The 20631-nt window shown below is 40.9% G+C and overlaps 1 protein-coding gene across 1 annotated transcript; it reads right to left on the bottom strand.

Moving 5' to 3' along the window:
• Positions 1-209: 209 nt before the first annotated feature.
• morn5 (MORN repeat containing 5) lies at positions 210-20496 on the bottom strand. Its single transcript, XM_052037225.1, has 5 exons — positions 20359-20496; positions 9586-9733; positions 9247-9355; positions 8739-8870; positions 210-1839 (listed from the first exon to the last, which is right to left on the bottom strand). Exons 1-5 carry the CDS (start codon positions 20457-20459, stop codon positions 1730-1732), a joined length of 600 nt encoding a protein of 199 aa, XP_051893185.1. The 5' UTR covers positions 20460-20496; the 3' UTR covers positions 210-1729.
• Positions 20497-20631: the final 135 nt, after the last annotated feature.

The raw sequence follows: 20631 nt of genomic DNA on the forward strand, positions 1-20631 counted from the left end.
TGATGTCACCATATGCAGTCCCCTATATACCCTGTGACTGCAAGGCCAAGAAAAACAAGTTTATTCCTCCTAGCTGCAAAAAAACCTCCAATGGTCTGCTGCCGCTCCCTGTACTCAAAACTCCCGAGATCAATATCTCCTCTCCAGCTGTCCATTGCTAGCCTGTGTCTACACACACAAAATGCTGGAGGAACTCAGCAGGTCAGGCAGCATCTATGGAGGGAAATAAACAGTTGACGTTTCGGGTCGAGACCCTTCATCAGTTCCTCCAGCATTTTGTGTGCGTTGCTCCAGATTCCAGCATCTGCAGAATCTCTTGTGACAGCCTGTGTCTTCCTGCCTCTCCTAAATCCAGCAATCAGTGCAGTGCAGAACAGTGGGTGAACAGTTAGTTGGTCAAAGTACCAGCTGCTCAGTTACTGCACCACTTCTAAACTCCTTCTCTGCTTACTCAATCCCCTTCTTTGTAAAGTTGATTCTTTATATGTGATTAAGCAGAATCTACAAAGTATTGAGGTGAATCAAAGACTAAGAGAATGCAATCACACATAGACACGAGCACATTAGGAAAATTTCAGTGCTTATTTTTTACTTTTATTTCCAAAATAAGATGCGCAAGGATTAACCTCCTGCCTTAAAATCAATATATAGTTCTCCTTCCATTTCTGTGACAAACATGAAGCATAGCATGTTTAAAATATAAATGATTTTGTACAGATATATGCTCCTATAAAATTCAGGACCAATGAAGGATGTATAATGTTTCTTGCACAGCTCGTTTGATAACCTTTTGTTGAGATACACAAGGCCAGTAAAGGGTTGTGTGTCCCAAAAAAAATGTCCTGAAATACATTTTTTGACTTTTAAAAGGTGTTCACTAACTAATTTGAATTTACAGATATAATTATGTTTAGTTGGCTGAATAAGTGAAATAGAACATAAAATGCCTACTTTGTTTTAACATTTAAACTTATAAATTAATAAATATTTTTCCATTTTCTACCAACACTTCTGTTAATTGTTTGTGAATTACATGATTACTGAAGCTCAACAGTACTTCTACTTCACATTGTATCTATAAAGCAGAGTACATATCCTCAATTAATTCCTGGAAAACATTAACAGCATTTAAGGACTACATTCCAAACCAAATCTGAAATCTATATCAAGAATCATTTTTAAATGGTTAACAAGGTAATTCATTTGGAGCATGTTTGTCTTCAATTTGTAATCCTGTATTTTCACATTGTAGTAACAAGGTATTCTCGGTTAACCAGAGTGGGAATCAATTATCACTTCAGGAGATGAGCTTTACTCTAAAGGATGTATTTAGAGTGGGCACCATCAGAACATCAATAATAAAACACCTCTATTTACTTGTAGGACAGAAGCTAGTCAGCATGTATCAGATCAAAACAGGCCCAGCACACTAATCGGCAGAAAATTGTGAAACTGAACAAAACTGAGTCATAAATCTTTTAAGACGTATGCACAACATAGAAAATTGGGGAAATTTAGTTAGAATTATTTCCTAATACTTCCCCAAATAATAAATCATAACTTTAAAAAGTTAATTTGTGAATTTGTTGTGTCTTGTAAATAATGTGCGAGAAGGATTTAAATTTGACCATTTCAGCAAGGTTCACTATGTAATGCAGAATACAGTTAACACTAAAGGAATGAGGATACAGTGACATGCTATCGTGACTACCGCGGAGCTCAAACCCAATCACGAGGGGTATCTCGGCAGCTGTTGCTGGTGCAGTTCAGGCCTGTATCCTGTTATCTGGTCCCAACCCTTCCGACAGGTGCGAACTATCCATTCATGCTCATCGTCATCTGAAAATACAGACAGACATTTTCTTATAAGTTGTCAGATGGAAATGGAATTTTGCCAGTAAAGTTCAGGCCGTCGCATGCTGCAATTAGATTTAAATTGACTCAATCCTGCAGTCCCAAACATTTGTGTTTCTGCATGTGCAATCAGGAAAGGTTCCAATAATGCACTCTTTGTTACTTTATGACTTAGAATGGGCATCATGTCAGACCACCACCTCATTGTTACATCAATTACATCTGCTTACTTGCATGTTTTTGTTGCATACACCATTCTGCTCAGGGTGGCCATCTACCATATTATAATGGCGGATGATAAACATATTTCAGCTTCAGCGGAGCCTGGGTAGGATAATTGCAGGAGATTTTATGGCTAATTGGAATCACTGCAGCTGCAACCTCTTCAGTGGTAACCCATGGAACAAGATGAACTGGCCCATTGTTGTGAACAAGGCTTAAATCCTTCCCTGATTGTTCATAATTGGTGACGATGGCCTTAACAGCCACTTGACTAGCCTTTTCACACTCTACCTGGCTACGTGGCCACCACATTAAATCCCAGATGCCCAGGCTGAGTCCTGCCAGCTGCATGGGAACTAACTACTTTCCCTTATTCTCTCTCACCCTGTGACACTAGGTCAAACTCAAGAAACACATTTTATCACTTTTTAAAGCGCAATTAATGCTTGTGGCTTCATTTGTACCAGCAACCAGCCAACTATAATTACCATTGAGCTTAACTGCAATTGTTTGTGGATGGTAATTAAAGCTTAAATACAATTGCTCTGCATCTTCTCACCTTTTATATAATTTACTCTTTAGATAGCAGCTACATTTTCCCTTTTTAACATAACCCAACTCTGTAATCAACTGGAAATTGTTATTTGGCTGGAACTTGTTCATTGGCAGAATCTCAATCTTACCATTTTCACTTTGCAAGGAATTGATTATTCGATATTTTAATACATTTTTCCAACATTAGTAATGGGTAAATATTTTGAATATAATCATTTTATAGAAATTTTGGTTTCAAAATTTATTACATTTTGAAATTTGCTCTTTGTAAGTTTCCTAAAGCAGTGTTTAACAGCAAGAAATGCACAGAAGCAGACTTATATTTTGTGTGACATTCTGTTGAAGTTCATTTTATGCAGAATATTACTGTACTAAATCCTAATCCTTTGGTCCAAAGGTTAATTTTTATGCCCAGTAATTTTAGTGATAACGTATAGTTTTATGTTCATGCCGACTTTTTTCTCTAATACTAGTGACAGGAATAAAGTACACCCATTGGTATGAAAGTAAAAATAAAACTGCAGTTGCCGGAAATCTGAAATAAAAACAGAAAGCATCGGAAACACAGCAGGTCAGGCAGCATCTGCGGAAAGAGAAAGAGTTAACATTTCAGGTTGGCAATCCTTTGTCAGAATTGGAAAAGGGAGATAAAAATGGGAATTTTAAGTTGCAGAGAAGGTGGCAGTAGGGATAGGTTGGACAAAGGTAGGGTGACCAGGTCAAAAGGGCTGATGAGACAGTTAGAGTGTGGTTATGCTTTTTTGTTATGTGTTATTAAGAGTAGGGCTGTGGAACATACCCGGCAGGTCAGGCTGTACTCATGGAGAGGGAAAATGGGGCCAATATTACAGATGGATGACTTCCAGCAGAAATGGCCAGATCTGATATGGGCAGAAAAAACAGTTTGAGAATTTGATATCGAGTCCACAATGCTGCCACATGCCCTGACGGAAGATGAGATGTTGTTTCTCAAGATCACATTGGGCCTCAATGTTACATTTCAGGAGGCCATGGACAGATAGATTACTGCAGCAAGCAACAGGAAGCTTAGGGTCACTACTGCAGATTGAACACAGGGAATCTGCAAAGTGATCACTCAATCTCTGTTTGGTTTCTATGACGTAGAGTTGACCATATTGTGAACACCAAATGCAACATAATAGTTTGGAAGAAGTGCAAGTGAATCATTGCTTCACATAGAAGGACTGTTTGGGTCCCTGAATGGTGGGAAGGGAAGAGGTGAAAGGGTAGGATACTTGGATGGGGAAGTGTCTTAGGAGGGGAGTGGTTAGTGGAGAGGTAAGAACGGAGTCATGAAGGAAGTAATCCTTTCAAGATGCTGAAAGGGAAGGGAAGGGGGACATGTGTCTGGTGGAGCTGGCAGAGAGTGCGAAGGATGATCTGTGAATGCAGAGGCTGGTAGGATGTGAGACGAGGGCCGGGAGAATTCTGTTCTTGCTCTGTCCAAGAGAGGGGGAGAGCGCGGAGGTGCTGGAAATAGATGAGATGTGGTCCAGGGCTCTGTCTGCTATGGTAGAGGGGAAGAAACAATTAAGGAAGATATATCAGAGGCACTTCATTGGAGCAGACGTAAGGGAGAGGGAGGAACTGGGAAAATAGAACGGAGGGTGGGAAGAAGTATAATTAGGATAGCTGTGGGAATCTGGGGACTTGTATTGGATGTTTGTAGCTAACCTATCCCAAGATGAGAGGATACCCATTGGTATTTATTGCAATATACCACATAGGTATTTTGTGTTAGAGTGCACAAGTTCCATTCCTCTGTCTGATCACTTCTGGAAGTTGCAGCAAACTCCTCACAACCTTGGCATTATATGACCCACCTCTTGGTAGTCTGGACCTTCAGCAAGCTGCCTCCTTTCCTCTCTGTTCATTTCCTTCCCTGCCTCACCACTCCTGCTATTGGATCACTCACTGGTGTCTTTGTTACTTCCAGAGTTGGAAATTCCAACCCACTCCTGACTAGTGTTCTTCTGTGCAATGTCATCAGAAACTGGTGGCTCACTCTAAGTTATGCTGCCTTGCCCTAACTTGCACCAGATTCTGATCACACATGCTAACCTAAATTGGCTTCTCATATGACCACATGATATATTTCTCGTCCTTGTTGATATCTCTCTCAATGGCCAACTTTCCTATCTTTGTTTGTCAATTTATGAACTTTTTAAGCTGTCTACATTCTTCCAGTTCTTGCTTCTTGTACCTTCTCCAATTTTCATGGTTTCACCATGGATCACTACTTTTTCAGTCGAGACCTCAAGATATGATATTCCCTTCCTAAACTTCCCCACCTCCAACTCTCTTCTTTTCTTTCTGATGCTCCTTATAAACCCATCACTTTGACTAAGCTTTCAACCAGGTGTCTGAATGTCAGCTTATGTGGCTCCTGTGAAGTGGTCTGAGAGATCTCTGTACATCAATGGTGACATATAACTACCACCTGCAATTTCATACTGAAATACCCTTCCCTTCCCCTCAGCATGTTGTAGCATAGTGTTCAAACAAAATAAAAATTTATCATCAATGTAGCTGTGAAATAGAACATTAACATCTAAAATTCAAATACCAGTCTGATGTAAAAGAGAGTCTAAAAGAGGAGAATTCAGATATTTTAATGGTTGTTTTCCATGTAAATAAACACCATGTTACTTATAGCAAAATATTACATAGGGATCCTCAAGTTGCTTTAGATGGATATTAGGACAACATATCAGACCAGTATAACATTTCCTAGTTATCCAAGGTGTTAAGCTCGCATTGATGATTAAAGCAGCAATATAACTGGAAAGACAAGAGATGTCCATAAATACACAGTCCTACTTTATTACTGGCTAAAACACCGTATCTACTATGAGCTATCCAAGCAGCTAGAAGGGATCACTATTTCACATTTAGCTTCTCTCCCCCCATCAATGCCTGATTCCTTAAACAAGTACAAAACATTTTATCTATAATGAATAGCTGACCATAAAAACTTGCAAGAAACACCTTGGTGCCATTGTTTGTTGGGTAAAAGATAAAGCAGCAGTCTCCAACATTCTTTTCAAATGAAACAAGGATTACAATTTCCTAAAAGTGCAGATAGCATGTAAAAGCTTACCTTGGGTGTAGCACACAGGATCTGTTCCATAATAATGTAAGTCATAGACTGTACATAAAGGAAGTTCACAGCTGCTAAACCCACCTGGGATACTCAACAAATGAAAACCAGCCCCATGATTACTAGCACAACATATTCAGCTCTCAGATATCACTTCCAAATGACGTGAGGTTGCAAGTGTTAGAGCTGACCCTGGTGAAATATTCACGTCATTTGGTACCAGATGTAGGTGAATGCTCAAAACTTGACTAGTTTTGTGGAAAACTGTACCCCTTTCAAATAGCGCAAAAAGAATCATTATTGAAGTACCTTGTTACTTCTTTACAAAATTACCCTTTCTGTATTCAAAATGACAGGCAATATGATAGCATAAGCAGTTTATTTCGGAATATAAGGTGAAGTTTCATTTTAGGCCAATGAACAAGGCTGCACCCAGTTTCTACAAAGAGTTTCCGGGAAAAGTAGACGGAAAGTTGTTACTGTGGAATCCGTCGCTCCTGAATTGGTACCTTCTGTTCCCACTGACGAAGTTGGAATTAACAGCACAGAACTAGAAACACAAATCACCTACCCTCCGGAACAAAAATACTCGTGTAGCACTAACACAGGGAGAAAAAAAAATCAAGTGGTAAAGTAACATTTAAGAATGCATCTGAGAATTTGTTATTTACTGGTAGGAAGCTGGGGCTATCGGGTTATTTTTGAAACAGCTGGGTGTTCAAACTCTGACAAATTAATGCAAGCGACTGGAATGCCTGCTGAGTATTAGACAAATATCTTTGTAGACCCTTTAACTATTTGGTACATTTTGGTAATTTTTTAAAATCAGAATTTATGGCTACTCTGAATTAATCCATGTAAAATAACTGAGACTTGCCTCACCTTGAGCTGCCAGGATGGTATTTGCATGCTTCCGATTTTCCTACCAGGTTGTTGTGAGGTTAAAATGATAACATAGAAACAAAACCAACGGGGTATCTGGATGTTGGTGAACAAAAGGATCAACAGACTATTTACACAGCCAATGAGAATCGATAATTGAGAAATAGATTCACAGAGAAGGATGATGGATTACAGAGGCAATAGGGATGCCAAAACAGGCAATGAAGAAAAACAAAGGGGGAGAAAAGATTGGATTAAAAAGTAAAAAGGGGCAGGAAGGAACTTCATGAAGGAAAGCCATGCTCCAGTTTTGAACACTCAGAGGTAAGAGAAGTTGCTTGGCAGTCACTCAATTTGTTAATGCAGTTGGGCTTGGCTTTCAGATTAATGGACAATTAATGTACAAGTAGAGCAACTTATCTCAATGAAGAACCACTTTATCTCATGAAACGCATGGAGCTGTTAAAAGTGAGGTGTTAATGGCAGAATAGCTTAATGGCCAATAATTTGTGACAATTCATAATTCACAGGATATCTCTTCCACGCTAGAAGTTGCTGGTCGATTCGCATAGTAATATCTTTCACACCACCTCCCAAGTCTGCAAACTCAGATGTTGTAAAGCGTGGGCACCTTGGGCACATGGCAACACCACAGTCTTCACAGCCCCTCCAAGTCACACATGATCCTGACTTGGAAAAGTGCCACCAGTCCTCATCATCCAAATCCTGTAACTCTGGGAGCACCTTCATCAGAAGGACTGCAGCACTTCAAGAAGATATTTTATGACCACTCTTTCAAGGGCAATTAGGGACGGTCAATAAATGCCAGACTTGCCAGTGATGCCCATGTCTCATGCAAGTATAAAATAGAATGGTCTGTACACTTCAGGGCAATCTGTCTGAACCAATCCACATCCTTGTTTTATTCCTGAATATGGGATGGGAAGATACTTTATTCTTTCTCTTGCATTTAAAGTAGCAGTAGTCTACATATTAAATAAAGAAATGAAACTACAGTTCCATTTTTAGTAGATATGCAGCATATTAGAAAAGTCTGCTTTTTCCCTATGAAGAGCAAATTAAATACTGTGGTGCCAAACAGCAACAGTTTTACACCCTGTTTATCAGTGAAAAAAACACCAGTCTCTACAGAGAACATTTAAGTAGATGGGTTAAAGGTCGAGGAACCTGTGCATCCTTTAAAGCCACTCCCAGACCAAAGCGAGAGACAGCAGCACTTTATGCTAACCTGTTTGGACTTTGGAGTTGAGTAAAGAGCTTCCTGAATGTTTCCTACCATCTGCTTCTGCGAGCTCCAAGCTGTAGCCAGAAGCCTTGGTGTTTCCTGTCTCTTCCTGCAACGTCCACACAGAAGGAGCTCGAGGTCTGTCTCTTTTATCCCACCCTTTTTCCTCGGTTCCTCCTGCCCACAGCTGTTCATTTACTCTTCCTCTACAGTGCTGGCCTTCTGGCCCATACTATCTCTCTCAAGGGAACCCAGTTCCTCTGCATGTTGGACACCAACTGCCTCTCAATTGTGTTTCTATTTTCCTTGAAGGAAGGTTGTGGCAGTATATCTTTTTGAAAACGCCCTGGCTTTAGGTTTGACTTTTATAACAGGAGAATGAGCTGAAGGCAGTTTGATGTACAAAATGAAAGTAATCAATCTTGTGCAGGCAAAAGTAGAATTAGGGATGAGACTTTTGTAGAGGAAGACAAACATCAGAGAGAAAAACTTGCATCTTAATAGAACAAAATATTGATTCATATTTAAACTACAAACCCTGACTAAGTTCAAAGAAGCAGTGATTAAATTCTGCAGTACGCTTCATTGGACTTAAAAAGTTGCTTTCATTTAGAAATATAATTAGCTATACTTCAATATCCTTTCCAATGTAGTCATCTAAGGATTGCAATGAATCATGCAAAACTTGCTAATATTACAAAAGCATAGGATGGGACAAGTGTTTACACAAGAGACAAGAAACAGAGATGCAAGCCAAGACCCAAAATTCAGTTTAAAGATAATTGTTGAATTCCAGAGTACTGGTAAAGGTAGAAAACAATAAGCACAGCAGGTTGGATGTGTTTCCAAGAAATTTACCTGCATTACGAAGAAATTCGTGGTTGTAATCAGAGATAACTCTTGTTCTTGGGTTGTAGAAGCCATCACCACAGTCGTAACAACCTGCTGGAATTGTTCTTGGAGGATCTCGGTTTGTGAGCTGGGATCGACCTTAGCCAAGTACAGAAACATCAACAGATTACCATAACTTCCATTGTATGCATCTTTCTGGTATACAGGATTATAGAAGGAGGGTAGTGAATGCAGTATCAGTGCAGTCATCTGAGATCAAAGGCTGACTGGTTTATGAGGTTCTTTTCCCCCTCAGCCTAAATTAATCTTTAAATAGAGCAGTTATTCATTATAATTTTCCTCTTGGTTTAATAAATACACAGAGCATGTTAGAGATAGCATGATGTGACTAAGCATGTAAAATCTATCATATAAGAGTATCATAATTTTAATCCATGGCTATACTTACATCACTCATTATTTGCTGTGTGCAATGTAGAAAATGTTGTATTTTTGATGCTTTCTTATAACATACCTGCTGGTTTCAATCCATTACATATTTCAGTATAAAAACGCCTGTCAAAACCATCACAGTAGTTCCAGTCTTCTTCATATTCCAAGCCATCTGCAAATATGTAGCTACCCTGAAAAGCAAGTATAGCTAATTAATAAATGCCAGAAACAGTATAGAAGCACTGCAGTGTGGTTAACATTAAAGACATTCTGACAGACAGTGTGAGCATGTAAAATCACTGGTCTCTCAAATAAAAGATTTTAAAGACTAACAAGTACCAACATATTTGTGAAGCAAGTTGAATGGCTGTCACTCCCAATGATAATACTCTTTTTCTATATAATAATATTCAAATCAGACCTCTATTACAGCTCCAGAGTCCCAGGTGGCAACATATTTGCTTCCATTGGGAAAATACAAGGTTCCATGGCCGTGAAACATGCCGTCTCTCATTTCTCCCTCATATCTTGTTTCTGTTGGGAGGGTATACTCCCCATATCCTTCCATCCTGAGGGAAAACAGAAAAAGAGGGAGGAAAGAACAAAATGGAAAGCAGAATAAAGAAAAGCTGTATTGTTACTGCTTGGTTGTTCCCAATCACAGTAAATGAATATGATGGAACATAATCAAGAATTTCCTTCCAACATGACATTGCTTGTTTCGAGGAATCATTCAAATTGCAACAATTCTCAGTAAAGTTATTCTAAAAAAGGTTGGATATTTTTCTTCTGCTCCTGTTGATATAAGACCACGTGCAGGTTCCAAAGGACTTCGAAGCAGCTGAGTAAAACTGGTATTGTAGGAAAGTGATTTTTTTCCATAGTGAATGAGGTCAATTTATCCCTGCTTGCCTGACAGATGCCAGGAAGGTGGGCAATTAAAATCTACCAAGAGACTTACCTGCTGTTTCCAACCTAATTATCCTGTCTTGCACCAAAGGCATCCACCTCAGTTAAATATGCAGATCAAGGTCTGCTGATGTCATGGGATCTTGATTGTTATTTTAACGGATCTAAGCAGGAAGTTACTATGATTTCCCACCAGGTCAATTTTAGGCAGAAGAGGATCGGAAACAGAAGAGGCCATGTACATTATGCTTTGTTAATTCTTCTCTGTGGAGCAAGGAGAACCAGGAGTGCTCTTCTGGGTTGCACAAGGAATCCCAAGGCCACCATTTCCCTGGGCACTATGTTCCCCACTTCCCGACCATGAGAAACACCACCATTCCAGGAAACTGGGTCACTGCACTTGAATGCTGGCAGGTTACAAAAAGCTGTCTGGAAAAGCTGTCAAGCCAGCAGTTGCAGGTGGAGTGGTGGCTAGGTGGGTATTATTGAGGCCTCCAAGCTAAAATTACCCCATAACTGAAGCAAAAAGGTCCCTACAATAAATCCCACTGCCAGCTTAAATCCCCTTTCCCCTTCTCCAACATATCCTCTCCTTTAATCTTATGGCAAATTAATGGATTGGGAATCTTAAAGTCACAGTGTCATACAGCATGGAAACAGGCCATTTAGGTCCACAGTGACCAATGGGCACCCATCCATATTAACCCCATCTTCCAGCATTTGGCCTATAGCTTTCTATGCCTTGGCGATTCAAGCACCTGTCTAGACACACCTTAAATGCTGTCAGTGACTCTGCTTCCACTACTTTCTCAGGCAGTGTATTTATTTCAGGTACTCACCACTCTCTGGGTGAAAAAGGGCCCCCTCAGATCCCTTCTAAATTGCTTATCCAATATCCTGAATCTCTGTTCTCCAATTTTATCTACCTCTGATATGGTGAAAAGTTACCTGTGGTCTACCTTATCTATACCCCTTGTAATTTTAAATACATCAATCGCGTCCCCTATGAACCTCCTCTGCTCCAGGGAAAACAATCCTAGCCTCTGAACTGCTCCAGCCCAGGCAACATGCTGGTGAGTCTCCTCTGCACCCTCTCCAGCACTATCACATCTTTCCTACGATGGTGTGACCAGAACTGCATTCAGTGCTCCAGCTGAGTTTATAACATTTTATAAGGTTGGAACATAACCTCCTTGCTTGGTGTCATGACTAATGAAAGCCTTCTTAACCATGTTATCTACCTGCTGTCACCTTCAAGGATCTTTGGACTTCTACTCCAAGGTCCCTCTGTTCTCAATACTCTCTCAGACCCTACCATTCATGGTGCAAGTCCTAGCCTCATTAGTACTCCAAAAGTGCATCACCTCACATTTATCTGGATTAATCTGCCATTTCTCAACCCATTTCATTAACATGATATCATCCTGTAGCCTAAGACTTCCCTCCACACGATCAACAATGCCACCAATCTTGTCTAACAGCTATGAGATTCCTATGTGCATTGATGCAATCCCAGCGCTGTTTCTACTGCATGTGGCACCACAGCACAACATTTTGTTCTCACTTCTTAAAATCAAAGCTTAGATATGTCAAGTGGGTATAATGAAAAATCTGCTGTGCAGGGGAAGGATATGCTGTCCAAAGTTGTGGTTAAGACACTGACTTGCATTTCCCAGTTCTGCTCTGTCTTCATTAAGAGCTTCAACGTTAGTCTCATTAACTCATGGGAATCCCTGGTTGTGCTTCTGTCCTCACTGATTGCCAGCTCCAGTGAGTGGAGAGAATGGAAATTTTCATCTGTGATAATGTTAGGGCACTTAGGGCCCATTCTATTGATAGCCTGTATTATAATCCCACTATTATCAAAGCATTCTAGTGAATGAGTAGAAATTAAAAATAGCTTCTCTCATGGCCAGGACGTGGTGGTAGATCTCACAATGACCACTCTGTGTTTGATGCCATTTCTACCCAATATGTTAACCTATTGAAATGGACATTGAGGATAAATGCAGACTAATCAGGGTCATTTCAGGAGTAGGCATTATTTTCTTATGAGATTTTGGTGTTCTTTCCGTGGGGTAGCACGATTCAAGAGACTGTTGAATTTCATTGAATTCAATTTCGCTTGCATCAGTAGTGTTGTGGCAGAGTCAGGAATGCCTACAGTTCGTACCTTAAATGCCTTTAGTGCTTCAGCTGGGTCATGGATTGAAAATGAAGAAAGGATGGAACACTGCTAGAAAGGAAGAAGTGATACAAGTTCACAAATCCTTGCTGTCTCCAGCCAACTCTTGGGAAGCAAAATAGTGACACAAGAGACTGCAGATGCTGGAATCTGGAGCAACACACAAAATGCTGGAGGAACTCAGTGGGTCAGGCAGCATCTATGGAGGGAAATGGACAGTCGAAGGTCAAGCTCCTTCATCTGGACTGAGACATCAGTGATGTCAGTGTTGACAAGACACAGCCTAATGCTGTGGAGAAATGGGAAGAACCAGGTATTGGGAGATGTCATCATTGTGTCAGCACACAACGTCAGAACATTGAGTGCAGATACCTAGAATTCATTTGTCATAATTGTGGCTTTGGGGAACATCTGTCAACAGTTTGCTTGAAAACAATGCAAGATGACAGCAAACTAAAGCAAAGTGAAGCCTGTGGGGAAGGATTGTAAAGTTTATGGAACACATGAATTGGGTGAAGGTGACGGTGACCGAAAAAGTTTGTATAAACTGTTCGTGCTAAATCAAGGAAGCTGACAGTTTGGCAGGTGACCTGGAATAGACTCTTGTGAAGAAATGTCAGCAAGGTCAAGAGCATCGCAAAGATCCACTGGTAGTTCCTCCCAACCCACGTTACTACTGAAGCAAATCATGATTGAGGACACATATGGATTTTGCAATCCCATTTGTGTGAAAAATGATCATGAAGATAGTAGATACACATTCAATGTGGATACCCAACCAGTTCCTCTACATATTCTACATATCAAAGCTGAGAAAGATCTTTGCTTGTGGATTTCCAGAGTTTCTTGACAGACTATGGAAGCAACTCCACCAGTGTTGAATTTGTCACATTTCTCAGCAATGGAGTCAAGTATGTATGAACAGCCCCAGCCCACCCATGCTCATATGGAGATCTGAAAAGGGCAGCATGGTGGTATAGCATGCTGTGCTGCTGCCTCATACTTCCAGGGACCCAGGTTCGATCCTGTCCTCGAGTGCTATCTGAGAGCTGTTTGTACATTCTCTCCATGACTGCGTGGATTTCTGCCAGGTGCTTCAGTTTCCTCCCGCATCCCAAGGATGTGCTGCTAGGCTAATTGGTTACTGTAAATTACTCCTTGGTGTAGGTAAATAGCAGATGAATCAAAGGGGAATTGAGACAAAAGATGCATTATTTCACCACCAGATCATAACACACACCCAACGCAGGGCAGATACTTGCTTAGGTACTACAGGTGGGCAGACTTGTCAGGATGCACTTAGATTTAGAGAAATCAGAGATTAGCACTGCTGTGGGTTCCAAATATGCGAAACAAATGGAAAAATATGACACCAGAGCTTGTAATTACTGCTTCAATGTAGATTGGTTCTTGGTAGAACCGGAAGTTTCCTCACTTTCTACCAAAACTAATCTAGTGAAGGACACTTCTGAAGATGATACGTTACCATTTATCAAGATGCTCTAGCTCAATTTCAATGGGCAAGAAAATCACCCAATGGATTGAATTTGTAAAAAGGGAAATGTTAGTTCTACAGTTTTACATTAGAATTTTGGACTATATTTTATAAAATACTTTATTGTACATTTTGGTCCAAACTAAGGTGGAAGGTGTGATGACCTTCGGGCACTTAGGTCCCTGTGGATAACCCATGGTGTAATCCTATTGTTATCAACACTCTCTAGTGGATGAGAGAAACAAAAATGGTTGTGTTTGATGTCAGTTATACTCAATACACAGATCCATCAAAGGATGCTGCTATGGTCCTGTGGTAGTTGGTGTGGGTCACAGGGAAGTAAGTCATTTTTAAGATCCTTTTAAACAAGTTGCTGGCTTGAGAGCTGTCAGTAAGCTCTGCATTCCTGCTGTGCTGATATTCAGGTGAGAAGGTATGAAGTATTATTTTTGTTATTAATATCTATTTTGAATATGTCTGGCCAAATAATGATGAATATATTTACCATCTGCCCTCTTTTCTTCAGACAGCCAACCAGTGACCAACTGAGAAGGGCAGAAAAGGTTTGGAAATGCCACACTATTGTTAATTTCCATTAATACTCGTCAGCACTAATTTTTTGATCTCCAATCCTTTCATGAGCATAAAAAAGTTGAATAAATGAAAAATCAATATAAAGCAAAGATGATATCAACATTTCAAAACAAAAAGTTGTTCTGAATTATCTAAGCTACAATCACCCAACATTATTTATATGGAAATATGACTTCAATCTTTGGCAACCACACATGTAGCTAATTGTGGTAATTTCATTGTTTGAGATGCCCTACTCCTTCAAAGACTGTGAGAATAAAATTACCTGATTCACCCATATAACAGACAATGTGAAATTCCTGTTCTTACCTAAAAGATATGACTAAGCCCTTCATTCCATTCCAGTCTAAGTATGCTGTTAATTACCATCAAGAAACCTCTTTGTGATAAAGAATTAACTAAATAGTTCTGGAGTCACGTTCCTTCAAGTTTTATTTATTAAAGATCTTTAAAAAACAATGATCAAAGTTATTTACACTGATCTAGGCAGCTCCCCCTCCTTTTTATCTCTCCCCCTTGGCATCTAATTTGAGTTTGTGACTGACGTTTGAGTCTGCATGGTTTTTCAACAGCTCTTCAATAGGATTGGTTAGGGATATGCATAGTTGGTTTTCCTTTTCGTACATATCTTAGTCATCCTGTAGAGGGAGCAGTGTTTTTTTTATGGTTGGCTGACAGGCGCCTCCAGCACACAAGCATGTAGGGTTGCAAGAGGAGGGACAGGTGGTATTTGTTTGCCACCAAATATAATATCAATAAATAGGAACGGTCAAATAATGGCTTCCAATACCTCGCCACCAGAAATATTAAAAGGATCAGACATTCATCCCTGACGTGCATAAACCTTCCAAGGGATTCTTCCTAAGAGCAATTACCCCCAAATAAAATATTGACCATATTAATTAGATTGCTTCTACTCCATTCTGGTATATTAGGTTTCACTCATCATTGTAAAAGCATACAACAGAGTAATTAAACACTGTCATCCCCAGAAAAGAGATTGATTTGTAATGATTATTACAAAATTATGGAATTAATCAGAATTATTTGCACTTATATAGGCAGCACAATCTAGGGGATCCAACTGAAAAATCAAGAAAATAGGGAGCTCAATGGAACCATTCCACACAAAGTTCAACATATCTGGATCAGTTGCCAGGAAGGTCTCTGAAGAAAAAATGCAAGTGAAATGAAAGGACATCTGGATTTGTTAATGCCCTTTATGTTGTACAGCAGGGAAAAGTTGGTGTAAACAGAATTTATCATCAGTAGACGTCTCTGGTACAATTGAGGAAGTGCAATTTATTACAGAGCATTTTAGTGGTGCAAATAAGGGTGAAATTTCTCAATTAGCAAAAAATAAAAACATGTATATTTATCTTGCTATTTAATAAAGTAAAAGGGAAAGACCCTGACAGAAATCCAGTTTCAAAGCTCCACACTTGTGTCACTTTATGAATCATTAACCTTGGGGGAGAAACAAGTGCTCCCTGGTTTTCATTAAAACAGGAATTTCAGGCCCCTGGTGGCAGCAGTAGGATATTGCACCAATAAGGTTTAAGGTGACCAGAAAGCTGAACAATGCCTGTCCGTACAAGATATGAAATCCACCACTAACAATGAAAAAGAAAGTGGAAAGTAAAATTCACATGACCTTTCTTTTAAATGCCAAGAGCAGTACTTGGGTTTACAATAAATTCTCTGGAATCAAGCAGTTTTATAAATTACTTGTTTCTTTTTGTTTCAGATAGCATCTGAATGTCATAAAATGCTATAGGCTCACTTTCAGCTTTGTGTTATTGTTTATATAATCCAGATGATTTCTCATTTGGTGCATTGAGAACTGAGATTGAGTTCTGCTACATTGTGAAAGCAGTTGTTTAGACAACTTATTTCAATTCTCTGATTTAAATTGTATTTTCAATTCTTAGCATTCATATATATAATTTTATGAAGTAAAATCAAGTTTTTCAGTGCACTCACTTATATTATAATCATTTTCCTCAAGACGAACCAAGATAAGTACCACAGAGAAAGAGACAGAAGGATATGCTGATGGACTGAGAGAAGTGGGAGGTCACTTGAGTAGAGCATAAAGAACAGCATTTATCCAATGGGTTGAATGGCCCATTCCTACACCTGTGTAATAAGAGTATACATTGTACCTAACATCATAAAGTGAAGCAGTAAGAGGACTTTCAGAGGACTATCAATGCAGCAGAATCTGAATTCTAAGAGGTAACTTTATGACAGACTGTTGGAAGAGGATGTTCAACAGCTGGAATAACTTTCCAGAAAGGGCCTTGAGACCAGCACAATACAATTTAGCAAACATTTTAAATGTTTATCAGAAAATGGCATAGCAGGTAGTTTGGATAGATGAACACAGAGTCTTTCTTCAGTGATGTAGGTGGAAAAAAAAGGAACATAACTTGCTGTGGAGTTAGCTTATTAATTCTATGCCATATATATTTTCTTATGTACATACTGCAATCCCAGTAAATTAAAATAATCCTAACAGATAAATTTGTTTTCAATTTATGTTGATTTGTTCAGAATGACGAGAGAACACTGATAAATCTGTTGCAAAATAACAATGTCATGATTTACAGAACTGCTGAGTAAGGAAATTGTACTGAGGCTATAAAGAATGTTAACAGTTTCAAGATGGATGATAGAAATTGAGCTTAGAATTAAAAACTCCAAATGTTTGATGACTCTGAAAATATATCACAACTTGGTAAGCCTCTTAAAGTGGAAAATGGCTGTGGGGTGAATATTTTCACTTTCCAACCTACATTCGGAAGTTTTCTGCTTGCAATCCAGTTGAGACAACAAACTGGATAGCCATTTTAAAGCAGCAAAATATATCAAGATGCATCACAGGAGTGTTATCAGGCAAAATTTGAAACTGACCCACGTGAGAAGACCTTTAGATAGGTGACCACAATCTTGGCCAAAAAGCTAGCTTTTAAGAAGCATGAAAAAAAAGTTGTGCAGCATAGAGTTTTAGGGAGATAATCCCAGAGTCCACGTCCTTGCCAGCTGAAAGTACAGTTGCTAATGACAGAGTGAATGTATTCAAGGAAGTCAAAGGTGGAATGTTGGAACACAGAGATCCTACCAGTTTGTAGCCCTGGAGAGACTCAGTGAGATACGTGCAGGGATGTCTTGTTGCAATTGTACAGGGTCTTGCTGAGATTGCAGCTTGAGAATGGTGTGCAGTTTTGGTCTTCTTATATGAGAAAAGATGTACTCTCACAATTAAGAGAGCTCAGCAAAGGCTCACCAGATTGATTCTTGGGATAGCAGGACCGACATATGGATTGAGATTGGGTCAATTAGGCACATGTTCACTGCAGTTAGAAGAATGAGACGGAATCTCATAGAAACTGTCTGTGTGGAGTTTACATGCCATCCATGTGATCAGATGGATTTCCTCTGGGTGTTCCGGTTTCCTCCCACATGCAAGTTGATAGGTTACTCAGCCACTGTAAATTGCCCCTGGTGTGCAAGTGAATGGTAGAATCTTAGGGGAGCCGAGAGGAATGCGAGGAGAATAAAGTTAGATTTGTGTCGGGTTATGGTCGGTGGGGACTTTGTTTTTTTTATTCCAAAATAAACTTTATTCATAATAAAAGACAAACTATATACAATTATAAAAGAGTGCAAGCCTTTACATTCTTGTACAGGTCATTCATTAGTGTTACCTTTTTATATAAAAAAACAGCACCGATGCCACACGTGTGGCTCCCTGGGGGCTACCCAGTCCCGTATTTACAATATTTAAGGGGCTTTCTCGTCTGACCCCACCCCTCCTTCTCCAGTGGCAGAAGAACCCTGAACTGTAGTCCTTCCCCACCGAGCCTGGGCTAAAAGGGCCTGCTTCCATGCTGTATGACTCCATGAGGCCTAGGGGTCACAATCTAAGGATGAGGCTAAGCCACTTAAGACGAATATGGATAGAAATTTCTTCTCCCAGAGTGTGGTACCGCAGAAAGCAGATGAAGCCAAATCATTATATATATTAATTCAAGGAGTTGTTGGATATTTTTCCTCAGGCTAGGGGCATCAAGGGATATGTGGAGAAAGCTGGAACAGCATATCCACATCATGAATATGCATGACGTCAAGATGGGATTGAATACAGGCTTGAAGAGCCAATGGCCTACTCCTGCTCTTATTTTCTATGTTTCTGTAAGAAGTGTAGGTTAAAGAGATAGAAAGCTGTAAGGTTCTACAACTATTTTCACATTACAAAACACTTTACAGATAATTAAGCACTTTTGAAGTGTGGCTGCTTTCTTAGTGGGAAGAAGCACACAGCCGGTGATTTGCACACAGCAAGCTGCCACAACAGCAATGAGACAACAATCATGAGTTTTTGGGAGTTTTGAGTGAAGAATCAACATTGGCCCTGACACTGAGGATAACTCCCCTGATTGTTGTACAGATGGTGACATGGGATCCTGGACATTAAGTGAGATGACAGTGCGGCACTCCCTCAGCACTCCCCATCTGACTGCATGGTGCTCCCTCACCATGACAGAGCATATTCTGCCTGGAGGTTGGTGACCAGTGGTGTTCTGCAGGGATCTGTTCTGGGACCCCTGTTCTTTGTGATTTTTATAAGTGACTTGGATGAGGATATGGAAGGGTGGGTTAGTAAGTTTGCTGATGATAAAGAGGTTGGTGGTGTTGTGGATAGTGTAGAAGGTTGCTGTAGATTACAACAGGATATTGATAGTATGCAAACCCAGGCTGAGAAGTGGCAGATGGAGTTCAACCCAGAAAAGTGTGAAGTGATACACTTCATGAAATCCAATTTGAAGGCAGAATACAAGGTTAATGGTAGGACTCTTAGCAGTGTGGAGAAACAGAGGGATCTTGGGGTCCCTCAAGGTTGCCACGCAGGTCAATAGGGATGTTAAGAAGGCGTATGGTGTGTTGGCCTTCATTAGTCGGGGGATTGAGTTCAAGAGCCGTGAGGTAACGTTGCAGCTCTATAGAACTCTGGTTAGACCACACTTGGAGTGTTGTGTTCAGTTCTGGTCGCCTCATTATAGGAAGGATGTGAAAGCTTTAGAGAGGACGCAGAGGAGATTTACCAGGATGCTGCCTGGATTGGAGAGCATGTCTTATGAGGATAGGTTGAGCGAGCTCGGGCCTTTCTCTTTGGAGAGAAGGAGGATGAGAGGTGACTTGATAGAGGTGTACAAGAGGCATAGATCGAGTGGACAGTCAGAGACTTTTTCCCAGGGTGACAATGGCTAACACCTTAAAGTGATTGGAGGAAGATATGAGGGGGATGTCAGGGGTAAGTTTTTTTTACACAGAGAGTGGTGGGTGTGTGGAACGCACTGCCAGCAGAAGTTGTGGGGGCAGATACATTAGGGACATTTAAGAGACTCTTAGATAGACACATGAATGATCGAGAAATGGGGGGCTATGTGGGAGGGAAGGGTTAGATAGATCTTAGAGCAGGGTAACATTGTGGGCCGAAGGGCCTGTACTATGCTGTAATGTTCTAATGCCACAACAATTCAGCACTCCCTCACCATTGCTCCTACAGCGCGGCGCTCCCTCACCACTGTCCATCTGACAGCGCGGCGCTCCCTCACCACTGTCCATCTGACAGCGCGGCGCTCCCTCACCACTGTCCATCTGACAGCGCGGCGCTCCCTCACCACTGTCCATCTGGCAGCGCGGCGCTCCCTCACCACTGTCCATCTGGCAGCGCGGCGCTCCCTCACCACTGTCCATCTGACAGCGCGGCGCTCCCTCACCACTGTCCATCTGACAGCGCGGCGCTCCCTCACCACTGCCCCTACAGCGCGGCGCTCCCTCACCACTGTCCATCTGGCAGTGCGGCGCTCCCTCACTAATGCCCCAACAGCGCGGCGCTCCCTCGCCACTGCCGCAACAGCGCGGCGCTCCCTCCACGCTGCTCCTCCCAGATTGCGGCGCTCCCTCCACGCCGCCCTCCCCACAGCCGACCCCCCGACCACTACCTGCCATTGTGGTAGTCCCCGACGTAGCTGCTCCCCGTGTACTCCATGGCGGCGCCTCCACCCAGGCACCGGCCCGGCCGCCGGGACAACAATGTTACCATGGCAACACTGGCGCCCTTTGACCCCCAACTGCCTCCCCTCCATCTGAAACTAAAACCTTCCTCTTGATTTCCACCACGAACAACATTTACTATTACAAGTAGAACGTAAAAGTGGAATTTAAAACAAAAACGTGACGGGAACATCATTTAACTTGAAGAGCCTCCAACTATG

Source organism: Pristis pectinata, chromosome 23 (genome assembly GCF_009764475.1).
Source record: "Pristis pectinata isolate sPriPec2 chromosome 23, sPriPec2.1.pri, whole genome shotgun sequence".
NCBI classification, from domain to species: Eukaryota; Metazoa; Chordata; class Chondrichthyes; order Rhinopristiformes; family Pristidae; genus Pristis; species Pristis pectinata.

Coding starts and splice junctions, on each gene's coding strand:
- morn5 (XM_052037225.1), bottom strand. CDS start 20,459: ATGGTAACATTGTTGTCCCGGCGGCCGGGCCGGTGCCTGGGTGGAGGC. Junction 9,734..20,358: donor GGGGACTACCACAATGGCAG/GTAGTGGTCGGG, acceptor GTTTTCCCTCAG/GATGGAAGGATATGGGGAGT. Junction 9,356..9,585: donor ACTCTGGAGCTGTAATAGAG/GTCTGATTTGAA, acceptor CTTGCTTTTCAG/GGTAGCTACATATTTGCAGA.